The 24,600-nt window shown below is 41.4% G+C and overlaps 2 protein-coding genes and 1 long non-coding RNA gene across 3 annotated transcripts in view; 1 reads left to right on the top strand and 2 right to left on the bottom strand.

Annotated features, from left to right (window-relative positions):
• zmp:0000000660 (arf-GAP with Rho-GAP domain, ANK repeat and PH domain-containing protein 2) overlaps nucleotides 1–6,295 on the bottom strand; it is a 120,829-nt gene extending 114,534 nt beyond the window's left edge. Inside the window, exons 1-3 of the mRNA XM_040141476.1 lie at nucleotides 6,193–6,295; nucleotides 2,416–3,297; nucleotides 989–1,071 (exon numbers count right to left, since the gene is read on the bottom strand). Of these exons, the coding sequence (XP_039997410.1) occupies nucleotides 989–1,071; nucleotides 2,416–3,236 (904 nt within the window). The 5' untranslated portion in view covers nucleotides 3,237–3,297; nucleotides 6,193–6,295. The remainder of the gene's footprint in view (nucleotides 1–988; nucleotides 1,072–2,415; nucleotides 3,298–6,192) is intronic.
• Nucleotides 4,687–23,103, top strand: dthd1 (death domain containing 1). The gene is made up of 12 exons (XM_040141558.1): nucleotides 4,687–4,697; nucleotides 6,299–6,527; nucleotides 9,091–9,496; nucleotides 10,676–11,207; nucleotides 12,127–12,457; nucleotides 13,725–13,904; nucleotides 14,427–14,683; nucleotides 15,491–15,649; nucleotides 19,219–19,508; nucleotides 21,261–21,511; nucleotides 21,620–21,677; nucleotides 22,796–23,103. Exons 1-12 carry the CDS (start codon nucleotides 4,687–4,689, stop codon nucleotides 23,101–23,103), a joined length of 3,012 nt encoding a protein of 1,003 aa, XP_039997492.1.
• On the bottom strand, nucleotides 16,852–17,400 carry LOC120797500. The gene is made up of 3 exons (XR_005708531.1): nucleotides 17,317–17,400; nucleotides 17,080–17,217; nucleotides 16,852–16,997 (listed from the first exon to the last, which is right to left on the bottom strand). It is a non-coding gene; the product is annotated as an uncharacterized LOC120797500 (long non-coding RNA).
• Nucleotides 23,104–24,600: the final 1,497 nt, after the last annotated feature.

The raw sequence follows: 24,600 nt of genomic DNA, 5'->3' as shown, positions 1-24,600 counted from the left end.
ACTCTGAGAGACTACACCACACATTTTTTTTCTGAGCTCTGGATCTCATCTCGGAATAAACTCTTCAAATATGCTCGGGTAAAATGATACATAAAATAATGCCTTGCTGTGAAGGGAGATTTAGCTTGCTAGTCGAGCTCCCCGTTTCCCTGCTCTGGGACTGCCTTGCCTCCCTCTCTTCCTCCGTCTCTCAACCTGTTTTGCATCCATCTCCTCTTCCTTCCTCCCAAACCACTTCACTGTCTCGCCTTTCTCTCTAGTCTCATTCCCTGTCTTGTTCCATACAGAGAAAAAGTTGGCAAAACAAGGCCTACCGAGAGACTGCTGCGGTGAAGGTACATGGAACAAGGAAGGAAGGGTGGGGGGGGGGCAAAAAAGGAGTGTGAGGGGAGATCAAGTGTAAAAATGGACAGAAATCTGTTGATACGCAGCAACAGATAATGTGATAATGTGGTCAAATATTGTCCCGAAAAGACTGACATGTTCACAGTTGTTTACAAATTCATACAGACTGTCGTCACAGAAAGCTGTCATATAATCCTAGGAGAGCACATCTACATCAGCACAGACAGCAACTCACGTAGTATCTCGTCAGATGAGACATGAGGGTCGACCAAGCCCAGGAAACACAGCTGGGAGGAGGCAAAATTCAAGCATATTTGTACTGTTTGTACTACAACCCTGTGCGTTGTTAGCAAGGTTAAACAACTTCTAAAAAACTTTGGAGAGCTGGGCGACAGGAATACACACTACGGTCTCGCTGAGGGACGAGATGTGAGAGAGCAAATGCCCTGTGAGATGAGCACATGAAACAGGGGCGACGCCATTTCCCACAACACTGCCGCCGAACGCCACCGCCCAACCCACGCACTACCCTCCTCTCCTCTCCCCTCTTTCATCCGGGCAAACAACAGCACCGCTGACTATACTGCTGCATGAAATATTCATGGAATAGATGAAGCGGATGCGGCTGAAAGACTGCGTGTACCTTTCTGTATGCCATTTGCACCAGTGGGACCTTCGGAGCCAGTTAGGTGTTCAGGGCTGGTCGTTTGTGCCGGTGGTGTGCTCCTGAGAGGGAAGAGAAATCAATGCGTGTGAACCACCAATTCAGCACGTGGGAAAAACAGGTAACACCATATTGATGTAAAATCCTTTAGAATGGAGATGCGGAACTCCAAAAGTTACCTTCACAGTTCAAAAGTTCAAAATGTATAATATGAGGGGTATCAATGTAGTGGAATGAAGAACTGAATATGAAATAAGAGGACTGGAGTTCTCCATCAGAGTAAATTTGAATGCAAAGCTAGAAAGTCGTGTTATCAAATGTATATTCTCCAGATGCTTTTCACCTTGCTCTTCTAACTTGTTTGATGTGCTCTCAGGAGCTGCACATAAACTCTCATAAAGTCAAACTTTGTGCTTAAAAGAATACTTTGACATGTTGGGAAATACACTTATCCACTTCCTTGCTGAGAGTTATGTGAGAAGGTCAATACCACTATCTTATCTGTAAGATAAATATGAAGCTAAAATTAGCAGCTGGTTGAAACAGCTTATCATAAATACTCGAAATAGGGGGAAACAGCTAAGGCCTTTCTCAATCTGCGTTCTTCTCTGTACTTGTGTTCCTGTGACTTGTGAAATGTCATCAGTCACAGCCCAATCACACTTCAAATTCAAAGTCCGCAGTAAACAAATTAAATAAAGTAAATATGAAGCTATAGCCAGGACCTAGCGTAGAGACTGAAAACAGGGGGAAACAGCTAGCCTGGTTCTGTCCAAAGGTTAAAAAAATTCTGCTTTCCAGAACCTCTAAAGCTCACTCATAGACAATTAACACATTATCTTCATCTTGTTTGTTTGATCCAAACAAAAACCAAAGTGTAAAAACACCCTCATGTCTGCACAGTAAATATAAAGCTACAGCTAGAAGCCAGTTAGCTTAGCAGAAAGAATGGAAACAGGGAAGAAAAAAAAAAAGAAAAAAAGCTAGCTTGGCTTTGTTCATAGCTAACATTTGGAAATAGACTTATTCACTATCTTACTGAGAGTTCATGCAACTGAGTGTTTTCCCTGATAAACAAATGATAAAAGTGAAGTAAGTGCCTTTTTTTTGCGGATTAAATTAACATGTTGATAAGTGAGCTTTAGAGGGGCTGGTCGGTCGCTTTTGGACAGAGCCAAGCTAGCTGTTTCTCTCTCTTTTTAGTCTTTGTACTAAGCTAAGCAAACCGGCAGCTAATAATAGCTTCTTAGTTACCGTACGGACATGACTGATATCAATCTTCTCATCTAACTCTCCGCAAGAAAGTGAAAAAGTCTTTTTCCAAAAATGTAAAACTACCCCCCTTAATTATGCCTCAACAAGAAAATGAATAAGTGAATAAGTCTTTAACTAAAGCCGGCCTTTACCTGTCCTGAAATGGCGGTATGGTCTGAGTCGGGATTTCAGGCACGGGCCGGTGCCTCAGCCTGTAGGAGCGAGTGAGTCGTGGACCTGCAGAAACCTTAAAACAAGGCGGGGCCTCATAGATGGAGTTTTCCACCATTTCACACTGAAGACCACCATGGTCTTCAGTCACTGTTGAGTGGGGTACTTCAGCAGAACAGGGGACAGAGTCATTGCTCAATGGCAAAGAGTCCTCTGAGGAAATCTCCCAGTTTGAAGGCTTTTCTGAAATGCAGAGGGACTCACTGCTGCTGCTGCTGGAGGACACAGAAGGAAGGACGCAGGTATGTAGAGAAATGGATGTTCGGATGTTCTGGGGATTACGTGGGGCCGGCTGAGGCGGCCGGAGGTATTTGTCCTTGGTTTCTGTTCCAAGTCCTACTCCTGGAGGCAAAGTCTGACTCCCCTCCAAATCATACTCCCCCCTCTCCTTTGGTTGAGTCCCCCTGTTTTTGTCCTTTAGAAAGACATGCCTCGGGTATGGCACTGGCATACACTGGCGCTTCCTCCAGCAGCTCCCGTCCTCTACCCCTCCCTCTATCTCTTCTTCTGCATCATCTCCACCGCTCTGAGGCTTCACCCCTAGTGCTTCCAAACTGCGGATGATGCGCCTCCGATGGCCTGTTGGAAACACTTTAAGCTCCAGGAGGCACTCATCTGTGAGGTCCTTGCAGTCTTCCAGAGCTTTGTATCCTCCCTGCTGGAGAAAGGAGGTATACTGGGACAGGCGGAGGGCGGACAGCCACTCCCCAATCTCCTGGCTGGGCTCTGGAGGCTCCATCATGGTGCTCTAATTCCACATCTGCCACAGCAGGAAGATCTTTAGAAGATGTTAGTGGTCCAGCCTTAAACCAAAGAGACAAAGAACAGACAAAATAGATGATGGTTGAAAAAAAAAAAAAAAAAAGGCTTTAAAATTGGGAAGCTGCATGCACCATCAAATAGAATTTAATCTTTTACTTGAGATCCAAGTTCATGACTCCACTCTTGTACCACGGACAGGATTATTAACCTTTGAAACATTCATTAACTCTAACAGGAATAATTTAAAATATCTTTTAGGCCCCAATGATGTGGATTTTTCTACAAGTCCAAATTATTCAGAGTGGATAATGATTTTGTCTTAGAGGGAAGTTTTGCAGGTGAAAATTTAAGGGTTGAATTTTAGCTTTAGATATCACATTGATGGGATTAATCATCTGTAGGTGTGGAAATATGACCTCACCAACGGAATGGTTTGACATTTTGGGAAAAATGTAAGAAATTCACTTTCTTTCCAGAAGTTAGATTAGAAAATTGAAGCTACAGCCTGCAGACAATTAGCTTGTCTTAGCATAAAGACTGAAAACAGGCAGATAAAGCTAGCCTGGCTCTGTAAAAAGTTTTAAAAAAAAGAAAAGAAAGAAAGAAAGAAAGAAAAACACCCTACCTGCAACTCTAAAACTTCCTGATTAACACATTATGTCTTCGTTATTGAATAAGTACAAAAACCAAATAACAGGTGGTTCGGTTCAGGACTGTTTGGACAAATAACTCTGAAAAGATCGAGCTGCATGCACTGCACATTCAACAGCAAGTGTGAACATACGTCAGACGACATAAACCAGACCTGAATTTGTAACAGTCCTGGATGAAACAGCAGGAAACAGCAATAGCTATGAGGAAATAGCATACCACCGTCATAGCATGACTTTATGGTCACACTGTGGTAAGAGACCAACTTTATAGCCTGAAGAAAAAGAAAAACTGAAAAGGCCAGTTGACATCTTTGTTAGAACACGTTTTGGGTTTTTTATTAAAGCACTTACCACAGCAGAGTTTAAAAATTCAAGCGCTGCACTGCAGCTCCCTGCCTACTAGCAACATATAATAACCCTGCAAATGGCTGTTGATGCCTTAACACCATCTCTTCAAATTCAAGCTCTCTGAGGTCTAACACACACACACACACACACACACACACCCTTGAAACTCACTGGAAGATACACTCTCAACATCTTGTTTTGTCCACTTCTCCTCTTTTGGGTACAGTACACAGGGGACATGAAGTGTTACTTCTGCTTTCAAGTAAATATTATCTTTTTGGCATGCGTAGACATGTAAGTGTTTTACTGTACTAGCTGATCAAAGGATGAACATGAACAGAAACTCCCCTCGTGGTAGATGTACAGCATCTCTTCCTCTCTCATGGATTTTACAATCTAGCGTGCAAAAAAAAAACAACTGCAGTATCCATGCACAAAAGGTAAGTCAGTTGTGCTTGTGTACACTCAGAGGTGTTTTATACTTGACATATTTCATCTTCTGAGCACACACTTTCCTCCTTAGCTGCGACGCTGCTTTGCATTATTAGCAGTGAGCATGCAGGGACCAAATCTAGGACCCCTGCTCAACCCATGGAAGCATTAGGTTCTCGTAGCAGAGGCCTGTACAGTCACACCAGCCCAGCTGTGCGCCGCTGTGTTAACACGCCGGGACCAGTGCTGGCTTCCTCGCGCGTTTGACCCGGCCTGCTCCGCGTCTCCGCCTTTTGGCGCTTCCACGCCCACTCCCACACAAACCACACGCTACAGAGCGCACACTTTCAAGCATGCACTATTAAGGGCCGGATACGGGAGCTTCTGATCCACGGCTCCTCTGCCCGGTGTCGAAGCCCGCAAGGTGCGTGGATCATTGACAGAGACCAAAAAAAAGAGAACTTCACAGGGTGAAGAGCTCGCAGACATGGCATGTCGGTATAGGTACATTTGAAGTGGTGTGCATGCAGACATAGAGATCCAGTGTACAACTGGAGGCAACACACCCACATCAAAAAACAATAAGTGTGCACACAACTCACTGACATACAATAAGACAGCGCTCTATTAGAGCAATACATTGCTCCCTCTTCACAACAAAACTATGCCCGAAGGCGTGACCGCCAGCACCGAAGAGGCGTGTGTCGGCGTTACGCCCGCTGTACAGCGCCTTCGACGACCGCTCCTCGTGTGCTAAGACAGGAGTGAGTCACGGCGAGCACGCCCGTGCATGCACTCCAACGCACGCCTACCTCGGACCTCTTCACGTCCCTCGGCCAAGCAAACTCTGAGCAGAGTCCGATGTGCGTCCCCTTCCTGGTTTTGAGGAAAAGAAACAAAACAAAAAACAAAAAATACCTGTGCTGCAGTGTTGCGGTTCGTGTTACCTGTTGAAATATTGTGAACTTCAACACTAAACAGGGTCTCGGGGACAGCCGGCACGCGCACACACTCGTTGAAGGCGTTTCATGGTAAACCTGAGGAAAACGCCGTTCTGTGAAGTTCTGAGATGTTTGGAGCCGGAGTCCGAGTGTGGTTTTTTTTGTAGTAAACTGGCTGCAGCAACATCCCTGTTCCGCACGTGTGTAATGTGCTCATCGGTGTGTGTGTGTGTGTGTGTGTGTGTGTGTGTGTGTGTGTGTGTGTGTGTGTGTGTGTGTGTGTGTGTGCGTGCGCACGTACGGGAAAACGGCATTACCCCACTCCGAATATAACGTAACAGAAGCCACTTAAAGTCTGGTTGACGCAGCTTCACTTCGCTTTCTTTTTCTACGCCTGTTGCCTATAAGTGATACACTTCCAGTCCGGCGTTTGAAAGAAAAAGATCATTTCACTTCAGCTGCTTCATTTCAGCCTCGACTTTCTGACGAATGCGAACGGCGCTCGGAGTCGGCACGTCGACGTGTCACGGCGCCGTGCGTCCGGCGGCTTCGCTCAACTTACCTGGCGCTTAAGAGCAGGAGGGGAGCTCGGGTCATCGGCCGCACACCTTGCGTCCCCGTTTCTCTCATATTACGCCGCTCTGAGCGCGTGTGCTGGCTCTCGGAAGTGGCCCCCTCGCTGCGCGCCGCTACACACTCGTCTGTTTCCCGTTGCCCGACTCCCCGGGCGTCGAGAGCAACTCCACGCCCATTTCAGCGCGGCAGGGCCCCGTGGCGCAGTCCGAACGCGTACCGTCATCGGTGACCCCAGCAAAGCGGAGCGCCGCGGGCTGTACCGGCGCTCGTGTGCCCCCGGACCTCGCTGCGGACGCTCAGCGCCAGTCCCTCAGAGCCCAGGTTCTTCTGGGTTTAGCCTGTTTCCACACTGGAAGAAAAAAAACAAACATTAATAATAATAATCAAATGTTTGCATGGATGTGATAAACACCGGTGAACGGCAAGGGGGAGGCCCTTGTGTTGTTTTCCTGGGACTACGTGCATGTCCCAGCCTGATCCCGAGGCCCCGGGCTACGCGTTCAGCGCAGACAGGAATGCGGCAAGGCTACCTGGCACACTTGATGGGGCTGGTCCTGAGGGAACAAGAACGTGTACTTACCGTACTTCGTTTTCCCCTATCGGGATTTAAACCCTCTTCTCTGAGTGGGGGCTGCAATATGTCTCACGGGGTTTATTTAGGATCGTGTGCTCTTGCTATGTAACTCTGGGGGATTTATGTTCGTTCGACGACGGTGCACGGGCATAAACATACCGTTACATTGAGATCTGACAGATTAAAACACTGTTAGCACACACATGCGGTGTGCAGTGCACTGTTTCATGAAACTACAATTATGGCTACCACCACTACTCCTGTTAATCACCATCATCCTCATCTTCATCACAGGCTTTAAAATTAATGTAAAATAAATAAGAGTATGCTGTATGAAGGAGCTACACTTAATGTGACTGATTTTTTTTTTTTTTTACTTTAAAAGAATATTTGTATTTTGCATTTTTTCACGTTTCATACAGTCATGTCGTGTGTTTCACTTTCACAAATGAACATTATCACCGCTAATAAATTAGTAATCGATAAAGCAACAGAGCACAGTTTGCAGACTAAGCCACACGATGGTGACAGAGTGCTGCAGCTGTAATGTCGGAGCGAAATAAAGCCTCTTTCACTGTAGACATTTTGAAAAGTCACGGCAGGAAAAATACAGCTGTCAGTACCCATTAAATGACGGCGGGACTACGTTTACCCGCTTCACTTTCAGATTCCTGGTTGTTGCTGGCTCACTGTCTCACTGCGGACGCTTGAATATCACAGAGCCATTGTTACTTTGCATGAACACACTTGTGGGTTTTTTTTTTTTTTTTTTGCTCCTCCTAATATGGCAAGTCAAAATATCTCCTGGGGAAAAAGGCCCATGGACATACGTGTGATGGAGTATGACCATTTTCTTCCAAAAAATAAATATAATCAATAAACTACAGTGGTTTATAATTAACTCACATATTTTCTCCTAAATGTATTGGCCTTGTACTACGGGTTTTTATTTTTGTCTTATTTTCCTGTTGAGATAATGTAAATCCGACTTTGATTATTCAAATCTGAATGTAATTTATGGAACTTTGACAGCAAGGCCTTTTGTCCATCCATCCATCCGCTAAATCCATATACTGTTGAAACACCACACTGAATTACAATATTGCAGTCATGTTCTCAAGTTACTTTTTTCATTTTATGCTACCTAAAACTTCAACTCCACCACATGTCAGAGGGAAATACTTTACTTTTGACGCCACTACATTTGGTTGACACTAATGGTTATTAATTACTTTTCCAACTGAGATTATACACTCAAAATATATGATGAACTTGTAAAATACAAGGCAGTGCTTTACTTTAAAACAGTGCAGTAGCATATAAAGTACCTAAAATTGGCTATACATTGACCAATTACATCATTATATAATAATACTCAATATTACAATATATTAGCAATAATATAGCACCATGAAAAGAGTTTTTCTGCATTATGAGTACTTTTACTTCTGACACTCTAAGACCATTTTGTTTATTTCTGTAATTTTACTTAAGCAACATTTTTTTTGCAGCTTTACAAATTTTACTTCTGATGGAGTAGTTTCAGTCTACGGTATTTGTGCTTTTACTTTGGTAAAGGTGAATACTTCTACTCTCTCTGTTTTAGGACTGTAAAATCAGGGATTCAACAGAAAACCCACAAAGTGGCATTCCCCACCGCGTTTGAGTTGGTGTAAGCTATGTGTTTCAGTCAAATGCTCTAAGGTCACAACTTAATTCTACATCATCCTCCTCATCATACGTATGCCTTCAAAACCTGTGACATTTCTGGTATTTAAAATATAAATATTGCGCAAAATTCATCACTGAGCAGATGTTTTGGAATGACTTAGGAGTGGGTAAAGTTGAAGAACTGACGTCTTTTACTGTCTGGACATACAAGCAGTAAAATGAGTGACAGAAGAACAGAGGGGAGGGATGGGATGTCTGGAGGACAGCAATCTTTCTTCCTGTGAATCTTCTGGTTTGTGGCTCCTCTTTTGTGTCTCCCTGCCACGCCTCCAGGGGTACCCTTGGCAACATGTTTTACTGCTGGCAGCTATATAAATACAGCATTGGCTCCGGTAAACTAGGATAGCTGTACACGGCGACACTCAAAGCCAAGGACACGGCAAAGAAGGGGGCCTCAGCTTCGAATCCAAAAGACGGTACACAAGGGAATACAATGTATTTTTAGTGAATATTTGATAAGATTCACCAACGTTTTGTCAAAGGAGTAAATTGCTTTTGCCATATGCAACATGGACTGACAAAAGGGCAGGGAACGCGCCAGATTAGACACTCTCGACTCTTATCTTTTGTGTTTTTCAGCTCAGCATGGATGCGAATCTGCATGTGAATGAGCAGATGGATGAAGCTCAGTCTCTTCATGGCAGGACGAGGGAGGACAGTCTCCTCAACAAGTTGACTGAAACTATTCAGGGGATCGAAGCTGACAGACGGTCCAGGGTTCAGCATAAGGAAACAGTACGTGTGAGGAGATGCATAGGAGAAGAACCAGGTAGAGGTAGAGAAGAAAGGATGCCCCGTCCAGCAAAAGATGAGAAGGAAGATGAAGGGAGAGGAACGGGTGCTAATGAAGAGCAGGTGGAGAAAGAGTGCAAGCAAAAAGTTTTGGGAGTGCTGAAGCAGCTGAGTGTTTTTCATTCAGAGAGAGTGACGGCATGGAGAGACGTCCTCAGAGAATGTGCCTCCATGCTCAACAAGTCTCGACCAGGTGTGGGGGATCAGCAATATCCATCTACAACGGGTATGGGAATTGATCTCATTGATGCATTCCTTTTTTCTGCCTTTTACAGAAGTTAAAACATTTGAAAAAGTTACAATTATCTAATCACATTCAGTCTTGAAGCCCTATTAAATTTCTTCGTATGGGAGTAACTGCTAGACTTGAATTAGTCAAAGGACTTAAAGTGTTGGTTAATTGTAAAGGGAAGGGGAAAGTGCCATTGAACAGTGAAATGTAGGTAAATGTTGTTGGTTGAACTTAAAGGACTATTAAGGATAAGTAGAATTTAAGGCAGAGAATTTAACTTTGAAGCTGCTGAAGTCTGTTTAAATGCACATGCTGAGAGCACTTGAAGAGTCAGTAATAAAATTGCTGAAAGTAGTTGAGGCATTAGTTGACAAGAAGGACCTTAAAAGATTCTAAGAAATTTAAAACCTATTTGTAAGGTAAATGTGTCAGTTCATTGTAAGCAGAAAAGGGAGTGGAAGTGTCAGTTAAAATATAAACACTGAAAGTAGTTAAAATGTCAGTGGACGTTGCAATGTAAGCATGAAAAAGGAGTTTTAAGTGTTGCTTGATGCTGAAGGACTTAAGTCGGTTTAAGTATATGCACTGAGAGGAGTTGAAGTGTCAGTTCATTATGACCAGGAAAGGGAGGGAAAGTAAAGTGTTGGTTGAAGTTGAAACACTAAAACTAGTTTGAGTGTCAGTTGAAGTTAAAATGTAGACAGGAAATTGAGTTGAAATGTTTGGATGAGTGGTAGTAGTTCAGTCCCCAGTGGATTTGAAGTGTCTTTGAAACTGCTGGTCAGTTAAAGTGCACTTGCTGGAAGCAGCTGAAGTGTCAGTTAAAATAAAATTGCTGAGAGGTGTTGAAGCATCAGTTGAACAGAAGGACCCTAAATGAATTAAGGCAGATATTTAAAATCTATACGCCTTTAAACATTATATACAAAGTATAAAACACCACAACATTTGACTTCATTATAAATAGTTGATTAGTGTATGAAATTCAACAACGATTTTGTGAAACAGCAATTGTTTTACAGCATAGTCAAAGAATCTAAAATTAGCTTGCAATAAGTGCAGTTTGTCAAATAAAAATTCTATTTTTTGTTGTGGAATACAACACGGTTGCCCATGTTTTATATATCTGTTTTGTTTCAGAACCAGATTGTAAAGTCATGCCTCGTTCAGACTCCTTCAGTGATACTTTTCAGAGTGTTGGGGAGGACATAGACAACATTATGCAAAAACTGAGCACAATCGTAACCAAACTGGATGCAGAAATTCTCCAATTAGCTGCAGAAAAAGCCTCAAGTGTGGATGCAGCACTTCAGGAAACCATAGACCCAGAAACTTCAGTGCAACCTGAAGATGGCAACAATCACCTGAGCTCCCATGATCCACATGAATCTGACTCTGGGCGTACACAGGAGTTTGAGGTTGAAGGTGATCAAAGCCATACAAGGCCATCACCCGACACTGAACAAACATCAGACTTCAGATTCAGCAGTTCTGACTGCAACGATGTGAAAGAAGCTGGGAGGGAATTAGAGGTCAAAGGTCTAGTTAGTGATAATGAGGACTGTATTTCTCCAGTGGGTCAGACTGATTTACTAAAGGAGACAGAAAAAGATGCACAGAGAATAGATGTCAAAGGCAAAGAAGAGACAAAGAGCGAATGGATCACAGTAGGGTAAGTTGACAAAATCTTATCCTTTTTGCCCCCATTAATATACAGTTTTCCCCTTTTGTTGCCTTTTCTTGTTAAAATCAGCTTATTATCAATTATTATTAATATTCTCGATATTGTACTTAATTTAACCAAATTCAGCCAGACATATTTTAATGTACTTTCTATGGAGAGTAAGGGATCTACACTAGAATTTAAAATAAAATTCTGTAATTTTGAGCAGTGTTTGGTGGTGTAGAATGAGGTTATTATGAAGAGTTTGTTATGAAGAGTAAGTAAGTTAATTTTGCTACCACCTGTGTTGACAGCAAAAAAAAAAAACAACTATTCAACATATTGTGTTTTTTAAGACAGTAAGCCATGTCAACAACTCTTACTGCTAAAACAAGCCATTCACCATTTGCTTTTTATCCCACATGGGGCTGGCTTATGAGTCTGGACATGATTTGATTCCTTCCCTTCATGTTCTCTGCTCACTGGTACAGAGACAAACTCTCCGCAGTGCTTTATCACAAGGTACACATGTTTTGACTGCCCTGCCTCCCCATAGACGGCTATTTCATACAGTTCACTGTCAAGTCAATGCCCACATTTGTCCAAAATTCAGATCAGAGGGAGAGGCCAAGTCTGGGAGAGGCTGATACGGAAATTTACATGCTGCAGCATTTAATAAAATTCTGAAGATGGCTGCACTTGGTCTTTTTTTTACCAGAAATATTGCTCAAAGATAATGATATTTCTGCAACAAAGTCTACTACTCCTAGTAGAACTACTATAGCCCATAGATAAACCTAGTCATATTTTTGCCTACATTCTCCCATGTTTCTTGTTTCAGCTTGTGCTTCACAGTCTTGTCTGTACTTCATAGAGAATGCTTTGGATCTGTGTACATACCGTATATCTATCTTGAAATAAAATCTAGGCTCGCTGGTAAAATGGAGGGCAGCCAATCACACGTGCCAGACGCATGCTTTATCAGAGCACCTATGGGTGTGGCTGAAGTCCTGAGATGTGAAGTGGCCGACGCCTTCAGCTGCCTCATAGTGACCGGCTCCGAGGAGCTGGTCAGCAGAGTGATCAGGGTCGCAGTTCACGGCAGAGCCAACTTCCAATTCCCTGTGACTGTGGTCGTGCCTTTCTGCACACGTTACCGTGGCAGCTACAGGGATGTCGCTGTCAAGATATTTGATGGGGAGAGGAGGGCGAGCTACGTCACTCCTGTATCAACAGAGGGCTCGTATGGAGGACAGAGGGTAAAGTTTTCCATTACATGTACTTCCAACATGTATTTGATTTACATAGATGCTACCTTTTATTTTAATGTCAGAAATTCCATTAACAAAAACATTTTTGAATCATTTTTGATTCATAATATGTATGCCATTCTTGACTTTCTCTGTTTTACAAGACAGACCTGGCCAAAATAACACCATAAATTAATCACATAAAATATTTTCAATCTTTGCATAAAGTATAGCACAATAACATAGAATGTAAGGGGCATAAATAAAGCTTAACTATTTAAAACGGTTACATTCTTCATGAAATGTGTTTTGAATGTGGCATTCAAGGAATGCAATGAAGGTAGTGATTCCAAATATAACATGTCTTCTAAATAATGCCAAGCCCAGGGTGTGTAGTACAAAAATTCAGTTTTGCAAAGTCCGGAATAGCCTCTGGAGACCCTGAAGATTGTCCATCTTGTTGGGCCTAATGCCTGTTTGTGATGCGACACACCATGAACCAGAGCAGATAAATATGTAGACTGAAAAAAGTTTTTCCTTTCTTTTTAAAATGGAAATAAAAACCTTAAGGTTTAAGATTCTCTGTAATATACATTTAGGGTGAATAATGCAAGTTAATTTGTCATCCAATCAAATTTTAAGATACTTGTATGAAGGGACTTTTCTAATTCAGTTCCATCTATTGTTTGAAGAGTGATGTTGTACAGAATTGGCATGAATTCTTGTTTTTGTGTATTAAGGGTTAATTGTAATTGGTTATGTGGTAGCAGCAGTTTTGGAAGTTAATAATAGCCTGATTTAAAGTAGCCAACTGTAAAGATAATTGCATCATCTGCATAAAAACGAATCTGCGCTGGCTGGATGTCCTCTCCTATACTGTTCATAACAATTGAAAAGTGTTCTAATTGAGAGCCTTGTGGTGCACCTATTGTGATCTTTCTGACTTTGAATTTACAATTATCAACACAAACATTTTCTGTTCTGTCTGAAAGATAATTCTTACTGAAACCATATTGCTTGTAAATCTTTTTAATAATAACTCGCCGTCAAGAGTAATAAAAGCCTTTGACAGTGTTCTCTCTTATCAATGGAGGCAATCGCATCATACTAAGAAATGAGACTGCCATAATTGTACTTTATCTTTACCTAAAGCCAGACTGAACATCAGGGGAATGTAGTTTTCTGTCAGAAATTGTTTTATTTGTGAGTTTCTAGCTGATTCATATACTCTGGCTAAATATATAATTTCATTTATGTTTCATTATGTCTTCATCAGGGCTCTTTTGCAGAGGTAAGGGTATATTCCCTTGGACTCTTTGCTGTGGTTTCCTGCCTAAAGAGAGAAAATTACACAGTTCCCAGAAGAGGTTTGTCACTCAAGCTCCCCATGGACCCCCGCATTTGTCTCAACTACCTCCCAGGAGCCTTCACCGCTCCAGTAATGGCACAAACCATGGTATGGAGATGATTTGAATTGATGGTTATCCATCTCTCTCCCACTTTACTTTTAATACAAGTGTGGTATAGCAGAAATTATCACTTTACACAACTGATTTGTTAAAGGCTGTTTGGGATTGAGAGGTGGGTAAAACTCCTGTGTAAATTTGAGATCAGCCCCTTGGAAAAGAACTCAGTGCTCAAACATATTTGAACCGATCCAAAAATGAGATAAAAGCAGAGACATTGTAAGAGTAAACTGACATAAAAAGCAAGAGAGAGGGAGAGGTAGACTTCTTAAAAAACTCACAGACTCGAGCTTTCAAAGATTTTTGCTGTGAGGTAAAAAAATTAATGGCTGTGGCCAATATTTGAATAGAATCGACTTCAGAAGTCCAATCATCTGTGATCTTACGTTAAAAACCAATGTCTCCCTCTCTCCACAGCTCTCTCAGACAAAACAGCATGCTGTTGGCAAAACAAAAGTGTCTAAATAATGTGTCTAAATAATTCAGAACAGCTGTTTCATTGTCTGCCTCAGATCCAGCCTGTAGACGCCGTCCTCCTGGCTACCGTCAGGTCCAGAAGTGATGTCTATTATTCAGTGGTGTCTACGAGCCCGCTACTCTACCTCGTCCACCCGACCACACAGCCTTTGAGAAGACCTCTCACTGTCACCCTTCCCTGTCCCCCGAACCCTGAGAAAAAGAGGGACATAAGGGGACAAGGGGAGGAGACAGAGCACCAAACCTGCTGTCTTTCTCCAGCGTGGGATCAACTTGCTTCCCACAGACTCAGGTAAGATAAAGCCCTTTTGTGTTTGTCTTAATTAAATAATCTGTGGCTAAAAGTAGAAGGCTACAGACACTGTTGAAATTCCCATTTTCTGCCACGTAATGCTTTTACTCATCTACAGTTCTGAGGTTATTGTATTTTTCACTCCACAACATTTATCAGCTATAGATAAAAAATTTTAAATTTTATCTTTCATACAAAAAACATGACCAGCTTTTAAAGCATAAAAAAAAATCTCTTATTCAGTCACTGTAGTCTGGAATTGAGCCAATAAAGTTATTTAGTTATTTTTTTTATAAAAGGTAAACAGAATTTGCCAGTATAATAAAACTATATCAACTTGTTTCCGATACAAATCAACATGTTTCAATAAAACAAACTTATTTTATGATTCTATTGCGGTGACCTGCTCTATTCTTATTATTGTCTCAAGATACAGAGACTCATTTGTAGAACATTTCTTTTGAACAATTTGAGTTTAAATTGAAAACAAGTTGAAATATTCTGACTGCAGTGCAAAATACGTTTGTTAGGACTCAACTATAGAAAGGAATGTTCTTGTGAGATCAAAGTTTTTCCAGATTTAATGTCCCAGCACTTTATAAAGTGGTTAACCCTGGGCTTCATTACAACCAACTAAAACTGCAGCTCACATATCAATGCATCAGTGATAATTAAAAAAAATTAAAAGCAGAGTATTTTTGCATTGTTATATGCTACAAATGTAGAGGGCAGCTGCCAGATTTAACTAACAAACCTTCTACAGTTGAATAAAAAATGACGATATTTGGGTTTTGATGTCTGTATCAGAATACTAGGCGCCTCCTTGAAGTCCCCAAAGGAAACGTCCAAGGAGCTGCTGATTGTTCTGGGCTCAAGGGACAAACAGTGGAGCGTCCTGGAGAGGGTCACTGTCAGAAACCAGCAGAACGGACTGGCGTCCTTTGAGCTGACAGAGAACTTTGAAAGGTTTTCAACTTCATCTTTTCTCCTTTTGAAATAATCACTGTTGCAAAAGTAAATAGCAGCTGAGAATAGTTGATAAGATTATTACAAACCAGCTTTATTTAAACAGGCCTTTACAGACAACACATTGATCTAAGGTGATTTACAGGACAAGGGAATACAAAATGGAATACACACAATACAGTATTTGTCCAGAGACATACTGTGCACAGAATCAGAAGAAGAGATTGGGTACGCTTAAAAAGCCAATAACCATTTGATTATGTCCCTGATCAATGGATGGCTGGAGTATGTTGGGTTCTTACTGCAGTGCTGCGGCAACAGGAGTTCAGATATACAGTACATACTGAGGGCAGAGACCACATAGTGCTTGTGATCCTGTTAGGAACTGTATCAAATGTATTAAGAGTTACACTAAATTAGATATAGAAGCCTGAATGATTTTCTCCAGGTTGGAGACGGACAAAAATTATCCAGAGCTTTTGTTTTTGTCCTCAAACCTGAGTGCCGAGTTTATTATCACTGTGAAAATTGCATGTGGTGAAAATCTGCACAGGTTTTGAGTAATGTAATAAGGAAAGCCGAGTTTGGTAGAAAAAGGGAGGATATATTTTATCTAGTTGGACAGAATTCAGCATTCATTGTCCTCAAGACAGTTAGGAGGTTTAAGATATTGAAGTTATTGTAAAATCTGTTATTTATTTGGGTCTCTGGTCTACATTTCTGAGATAGCTGAATCCTATTTAACGTAAAAGAACATCTACTTTGAAGAAATCAAATAAGGTTGTGCTACTGTCCTTATCAGTCTTATTTTAATACCGACTGGGACAAACTGCTGGTTATGATAAAAGAATAAACTGTGCCAGTTTTAAAATCTTTATTTTTAGTATATATCTATGACGGCACTAGTCGGCAGATGTGTTGTTGCACCTTCCAACTGAACAATACAATAGCACAAACTGCAACATGAGGCAGAAACATCCAAAGCAGAACCACAAACACTGCGGACAACCCCAGGGTCAGACGGGTAGGGTAACGCCCATTTGTAGCATCATTTGTCTTAGGGTCAGTACGGATTTGACCAGGCTGTCTACCCACGAAAAGCACAATCTGAAAAACACACAGTATAATAGCAAAATTGTTTCATTACGTGCTACAGATACGTGTGTTCCGATGCAATAATTTTCTTACTACATCTCCTCGTTCCTGAGCCCTCCTGCTGAGGTGGACCAGCCACTGCAGCCGATTTGGAGGATTGTGGGCTCTCAGCTTGCTGCTGTTGTCTCCCATGCAAAGTGTCAGTATGGGCCGGCTGCTCGGACCACAAATGAGGATGTAATGAATCCTGCACCTGGCCACAGAACAGAAAGTACTCTCATGCACGGCAGATTAACTGAAGTGAAACCAAAATAGTTTTCACTTACTGTATGTACCTTTTTGCAGAGATGCAGTTAGCAGACATTGACTCCAGGTTCATGTTTCTCTCAGGGGAACCGGGAAACTGTATTAATCTCATAAGATCATGAGATCCCCGCTGCGCTGCTCTTGTCACATCAAGGAGACTAGTGAGACTGGAACACACATATGGAACAGTAAACAGTGTTTTGATTGTTTGATGCAGAAAATAATATTTTTTGCATGAATGAGAGGAATTGAAACTCCCTTAACACCTGTCAGTGAAGTACAGCCTTTTGAGTTTTCGTTTTGCCAGTGAGTTAGCCTGCAAGATGCAGAGAGTTTTTACAAAAAAAAAAAGAGCTGGAGGAATTTAATCATGAAATTTAGCATTTCAGCGTTGCTAACAGAGGGGATTGGCCTTTAGTTGGACATGATTTTTAGGTTTCTCACAACACGTATTTGGTATCTGAGGCCAATGAGTCCGATCAGTGTGTTTGACAGGCGCAGCAGCGCGGCAGGGTTCTGGGCCGTCCTCGCAGCCACATCCACGCACCGACTGCCAGCAGCGACTGTCATCAAGAGTCCCCCAACCACACCGAGGAGGTAGAAGACATTGCCCCTGGTCACACAGAGAGAGCAAGAAGAGAAAACAGAAAATTAGGAAATGGGGGGGAGGGGGTTGCATATTTGGGGAGATCCGTTCATTGTGAAGTCTTCCGAGACTCATGGATCCTTACTTGTGGACAATTAGCTTTGGTGGAAATTTCAACATGGAGAAGTTTGATATGTTGATGCGAGGCCCTGCAGGAACAACTCTGGCTCTGAAGGTGCTTGAATAGGAAACATGTTAATGTGCACATTAAACACACTTTTTATATGAATACAAGACCAAGTTTTTAATGAAAAACAATATTTTCAATTCATTTGCTGATTTTTTTTTTTTTTTTTTTTTACTATATAATGAAATGAAATGAGGTCGGGACTACTCGGTTTTACTCGAATAAATCTTTTTTAGAATCTGAGTGGAAGTGAAACCCTGCCATTTCCCCATAATTTTAATTTTTCAAAACAAGATTTACAAAGTTCTTCACGGACAAGAAATTATGATAAGAACATACACATCAGACAAAGACATGTTCATTTTCTCAAAGAAAAAGAGGTGCTCATTGAGTTTCAAAGCTTTTGTCCAAAACATGCAGTATTGCCAGATTGTGATGTTCATGGATTTAGACAAAAATCCCCAAAGGAAATTCTCTTTTTTTACCCTTCATATAAAGAAAAAGACTGAAAAAGAAAAGTTGGTTAAATTTACATAGTTTTGTTTTATTTTGCTGCACTCGTATTGGATATATCTTAACAAAGTCTTTGGTACTGGTTTTTGAAAAAAAGATTTAACATCATCATCATCATCATCATCATCATCGTCATCATCGTCATCATCGTCATCACCGAAGCATTAACTTTCCTTCTCAGTGTGGTGTTGTTAACTTGTTTAATCTGAAGTCAAATACACGTATCGTATGTAAAGACCATGAACTCACCGCTCATGCAACTCCTGTTCCACCTCTCTGGTATCTTGATGTTAAAAGTACCTGCCTTTTATGTAAACATGTCTTAGTATAGGTGACCGCATGATAAGAAATGAAATGCAGAGCCTACAGCAGACTTAGAACAAGCTTTCCTTTACATAAGGGGTTTAAGAAAGGGGGTATGGATAAAGAGGGGGGCCTACATGCTTTGAATTCCAGGCTTTAGCGTTTCTGTGTCAGAACATAGTCACACATTTATGCTAAAAATGTTAAGAAATCTCTAGAGAAAGAATAGGCAATTAGAAAATAAAGGCATCTAACTGGCTTTATGTTTTAGAAACCTGTTTAAAAGATTAAATTAAGAATATTAGTTGTAAATTGTGAACTGTTCCTTTAATGAGAAAGAAGCCTCATTATTTCCTCTTGACTATAATTCTTTTACTTTTTCTTATCTAAAACATCTTCCCGAGGGAATAATAAGTGCAAAGCAGGTGATATGAATTCTTTACTCTGTCTTAAGCGTATTAAGTCTGTATTCTGGCCCAGAGTAAAATACTCATCTCTTCCCTCCCTTCAGCCACAATCTGATCTCTACACTGAGCTCGGCTTCTTAACTTTGCCTGCCTCTTCACTCCCTCCCCTCAGACTGCTGGTGGTTCGTCTCCTCTCCCCACTGCAGCCTTGTCACCTCACCTCCCTGGCAGAGGAGTTGGAGGGATCGGTCGGCTGCCACACGGTCACCGTGGTCCTCCAGTGCCGACAAGACGAGCCTCACACCGTCCTGGTGGCTGCCCTGCCCAGCCGAGACCTCAGCTGGGAGCTGAACAGACTGCGAGCTCAGGGCTACAGCGGGCTCCCGGAGACCTCGTCGGACATCTCCATGTGTGAAGGAGATCAGCTTCTCCTACGTTTCAGTGGCAACATCGCCTCCACAGGTAGAGTGTGAGGTTGACTTACGACGGGCCTATGACCAAAACATTCACATTTTGTAATTAACTGATTCTTTTTGGTGTCTGAGGAGCCTCTTCATCTGTCTTGTCAATCCACCACTTTTGTCCAGACTGGAAACTATTGGACAGCTTGCTATAAAATTTTATAAAGACATTTATAACCCTAATGACTTTGGTGACCTCCTGTCATTTCCTCTAGCACCAGCAGCAGGTCAAAGTTTTTACATATACAGTAAAACATCTCAGCATGGATTGGCACACACACAAAAAACTGTACGGGCATTCATGGTTGAAAGAGGATGAATTGTCATAACTTCGGTGACTCCCTGGAGTTTCATCTAGCGCCGTCATCAGGTCAAACTTTAGGTTTGTCCAATACTCAAATCAAAAACCTGCAAAACTAATGACATTCCCATCAGCCTGCGTCGTACTTTGCATTCAGTGCTAATTTTTCCCTAGTATAAATGCTGCTCCTCTCCCACAGCAGAACTGTAGAGCGGGGCTCATAGTTAATCATTCAACATGTAAAAACACATATACCCTAAAACATACCTCGCAATGACAAATAATAAAGCAGAACCTCTGTGTAAGTAATACTGCCCAGTCTGGCCCCCACACAGATGAAATAAGTATACAAACAAAACAGGAGTTAGCTTAGTTTGCTGCAGCTTTAAGCTAGCAGTGCCAGCAACTATTCAGAACCACTTTTTTTTCTCGTGTCAGTTTGCTGAAAAAAATATATATTGACAGGTGAAGACGGACGTTATAGTATGGCTGGGAACAATACACACAACGAACAATGAGAAATAGTAGGATGAATTACAAAGCGGACAAACAAGAGATAAGCATGTTAGCATTGGCGCATTGGGATTTAGCTCAAAGTGCGGCCTCACAGAGCAGCCAGTTTGTTCGTCAGTATGTAGGCATTTTTTTTTCCATGATATGGGACCGTTTACTTTGGCCACACACACACCTGTCACTACTTCCTGGAAATCAGGGACCTAAGAGCACAATCCCCTTTACATTTGCTAAAAAAAAAAAAAAAAGGTTAAGGGAACAGAATACATATTGTATTATTTTGGACACGTCATCCATACAAAAGCGTCTCTGAACACATTATGCTGCTGAACCTGCAGCTTCGCCTTGATTCTGTGGGGGAAAGGCACAAAGAAAAAGAAAGTTTCACAAAAGAGTCACATGTCAGACTTTTTTCTAATCCATGAGCAGGTTCCCTTTTGTCCTTATACAGTAAACTAAACTCAACCATTATTAGGTTTTGAATCGCAAAGGTGTAACACGATTTTTAAAACTACGGCAAATCTAAATCGGGGAAGTCCGTACTTTTAAGCCTCCCGATTGTTTTATAATGAAAGTTTGAAGCTGTTCATAGCCACGGGAGTAAGCAATGAAACTGCTGTTGCTGCTATTGGGGAAGTCAGAAAGTTAAAAATACCTGCTCTAGGTCAAAACAGGTTTGTCTCCCTGCTACGTGTTGCCGCATAACTAAATGTTACAGATTACATAATAAAGGAAATTAATTATATGTTTGCACAGGCAGCCATCAGAATACTTGTATGGTCTCAGTCTTTGGTATGTTTGCTCTGACGTGCTCTTTTGCACCTGATGGATGTGCTTTTTTCCTATGACGTACTGGCTGGAGTTTTGGTGACTGACTGAACACAGATGACACTGACAGGAAAATGTAAAAAAAAAAAAAAAAATCTTCTTTTGCAATAGGAGCTCACAACGACCAAAACCATGTCCCGCACGAGCGGATTGCCTTTCACAGCCAGCGCACGAATCACCTCTTAGTGCGTCTAACTGAAGTGGACCCATTTGGGAACTACAGCTCCCCTCACTACAAGGGGACGGCCGCGTTTTACAAGGTCACCAGAAGTCAGCTGGAGTGGCGGGGGGACAAGGCCGTCCCGAAGGACATAAAGCTCCTCGGAGATCCCGTGTGTAAGCTGTCTCTGACTTTACCCAAGGTGAAGAGGCATTCACGGAGAAATTCAACAGTCTAGTTGATGTTAAAACTTCACACGACCTTCGCAATGAAAGCATGTTCTCAAATCTTTCATTTTGTTTCGTTTCAGAAAGTGAGAAGCATTAATCGGCCCATCACAACTAGAGTGATGTTATGTGAGGAGACAGGTGGGCGAAATATCTTTTACCTATCAAACATGCGTCTTATTTTCCAATTCTATCCGTTTTCTTTCTCTTCACATTCTTTCGCTGCACGCTGAATTATTTCTTGTCTCTCTGATAATGTCTCTGATCATTTCTACAATCTTGACTAAAATGTAATATGGGCCAGAACAATATCTGTCCTTTTTTTGACTGTGCCTACATCTTTACTGTGGAGTTTTCATTGCTGCTCATTGCTTTAACACTGACAGGACTGGGCAGTAATTCAGTATTAACTTTGATCTGGTAGCTTTCACTGGAATCATGTCATATATCATCAAGTACAATATCATATTGTATAGTATCAGGTACAGTTTTTATTTGAGTATTTCCATTTTTTGCTATCTTACACTCCACTACATTTCAGAGGGAAATATTGTACCTTTATTTGACATATATAGTATATATAGTTATATATAGTTACTGGTTACTTTGCATATTTTGCAGATTATTTTTCATATGAAATATATGTATCTTTCCTTGTCCTTGTTTTCATTGTCCAGTGAAGGGGGGGGGGGGCTGCCCTTTTATCAAATCATTTTACTCTGGAATTTATTTTCTGTTAAAAAGTGGGGGAAAAAATCCAGTAGGAATATTTCAACCTGTTTTAACACGAATTAACTAATTTCGAAATTTTATAAAAACTGTTTTTTACAATAATTCTAGTGCAGCGACCTACCTTTAGATACTTGTTTCAACCTGTTTTCATTTAAATTACAAACAGGTTCAAATATACTCACTTCAAAATAAGGTTTTGGGAACTCTTAGACGGAGGCTTTTGCAGATTAAATCACCCAACATTTCATAAAGTATTTAAAATCGCCTCAAAATTACAACAAAAATGCTGCTCACATATTAATGCATCAGTGATAACAATCCTGTAATATACTGTAACTAACCATATGAAAGGGGACGACTTTTTGCACCCAATTCATTGCATAACTTTGATTATGTTACATATGAGATACATATGCCAAAATTTTTGCCACATTTTGATATATATCAGGGAATATCTTGTTGTGAAAAGAATTTCAACCACATTGCTTATTCCTCCATCCATCATCATCATCTTGCCCACCCACCAGATTCCCTGTCAGACTCTCTTCTTCTCTGGCTGGCCGGGGAACTTTCAGAGGAGGAAATAGCCCTGTTGGTGCTCTCCCTGCGCCTCCGTCGTAGCGCTGCTCAACTGGTGAAGCTCCGGGCCGGGGGCAACCTGTCCACCCAGGCCTTCCACGTCCTGGCCATGTGGAGGAGAGGCCTGCCCGCTGCCCCACACCAACCCAAGGCCTCCCAGCTGGCTCACTGCTTGGCCAAGAGCGGAAGGCAAGATCTGGCCAGAGAGCTGCTCCTGCGACAGGCTGCCGCCACCAGACAGGGCTCGCTGAAATAAGGAAACTTAAAGAGCAGGAATCACACTCCTTTCTAATGCCGCTTATGAGCATGGGTGCCAAATGAGTTGCTCACAGTGCTCTGTTTGAGCCACAAGGGGTCAGCATTGGCCTGCGGGAGTCTGCGCTCTCTTCAGACTTGATACAAGTTTCGTTAGTCACTGGTTCTCAACCTGTTTGGCCGGTCAGCCCCTTAAAAATGAAGCTATATCTACTTGCGACCCATCATCAATGGTTGATTATGTTTATGTAATAACTAAGTCAACCTAAAAGTGATTATGTGAGTAGTTTTTTAGAGGTCTAAAAAAGAAAAATTATCTATTTAACTCTCAAGAAAAGAAAGCAAATATCTGAAATATAAATTTAATATTTTTTTCTAATTTTGGGGAGCAAAGGTCTACTTTCTGCTCTCCTGTCCTGTTAATTGTCACGCGATCGTTAATGATTATCTTGTGACCCCTTGGACGGTCCCTCACTCCGGGTTGGGAACCAGTGATGCTGGTAATATTTCTGTTTTGGTATATTTGAGTAGCAATTTGAGTATGTTTGAGCAGTAACAAGTAGCCGCAGTTCACAACATAAGACACTGGGTAAGACATTCAGACGATCAAGGTCAATTATTAGAAAGCATATTCAGTATATAACACCTTACCTCAAACTATGTGTTGTAATGTAATAAATGGAAACAATCTGAGTCTAGATACAAGCCCAGATAATTGTCTGGAACTCCAACTTGATTCAGACTTCAATAAAACTAAAAAACGAGTTATATACTTGCTTTTATGTGTGTGGTATAGATACCTATATTGTAGTTGATAACTGAACACACAATGTGCCTGGAGATGTTAACCTTTACGTGTTGCCACGCTCTTGAAGTGTATGGGTTTTCTCAGGTTATTTTCACACTGAAAGTCAGAGATCTTTGAAAGCATTCATCTCTGTCAACACCTTCACATTCTCACTTTATTTTCTTGTTTGTCCTCGCAGACAGATAAGAGATTTACACGACCAGTCGGCCATCTCTTCTCTCTGTGTAAACAAACGCTGACACTGTGCCGTGACCTCTTTTCAGCTCCCCGACACCAAGTCATCTTTTAGACTTGACAGCGTCTGTTGATGATAACTGATAAGATAACATAAGCATTTTTCTCAGCATACTAAGTTATATTTCTGTTTCTGTCGCTGGAAATACTTATAAGATATATGTATGATTCGTGTCTTTTTTTGAAAAATATATTATATGTGTGCTTAAAATGAAAAAGTGCTGATATGGATACAAATTTCACTGCATGTTTAATGTTTACAAATTCGGAAAATGTTACTGGGGTTCAAGCAGTTGAGAAAACATGTCAGCAGAAAGTCCATTTAGTAGCTAATCTGGAGCTTTCAAACACATCACACGATCTTTACCGTTACCTAGCGCTTTCCAGTTGTCATGGAATTGACCGTTAGTTAAACCCTTCCCTCGAACCCGTCAAGGTTTTGACTTCGCTACATTT

The sequence above is a fragment of the Xiphias gladius genome, chromosome 12 (genome assembly GCF_016859285.1).
Source record: "Xiphias gladius isolate SHS-SW01 ecotype Sanya breed wild chromosome 12, ASM1685928v1, whole genome shotgun sequence".
Taxonomy (NCBI): domain Eukaryota; kingdom Metazoa; phylum Chordata; class Actinopteri; order Istiophoriformes; family Xiphiidae; genus Xiphias; species Xiphias gladius.
Note: the sequence above shows the minus strand (reverse complement) of the source record. Positions and strands in the feature narration are given on the sequence as shown.

What these genes read in the sequence shown, in the direction of transcription:
- dthd1 (XM_040141558.1), top strand. An exon ending in AGCGAATGGATCACAGTAGG is followed by an intron (nt 11,208 to 12,126) that starts GTAAGTTGACAA and finishes AATAAAATCTAG; the next exon opens with GCTCGCTGGTAAAATGGAGG. An exon ending in GCTCGTATGGAGGACAGAGG is followed by an intron (nt 12,458 to 13,724) that starts GTAAAGTTTTCC and finishes TGTCTTCATCAG; the next exon opens with GGCTCTTTTGCAGAGGTAAG.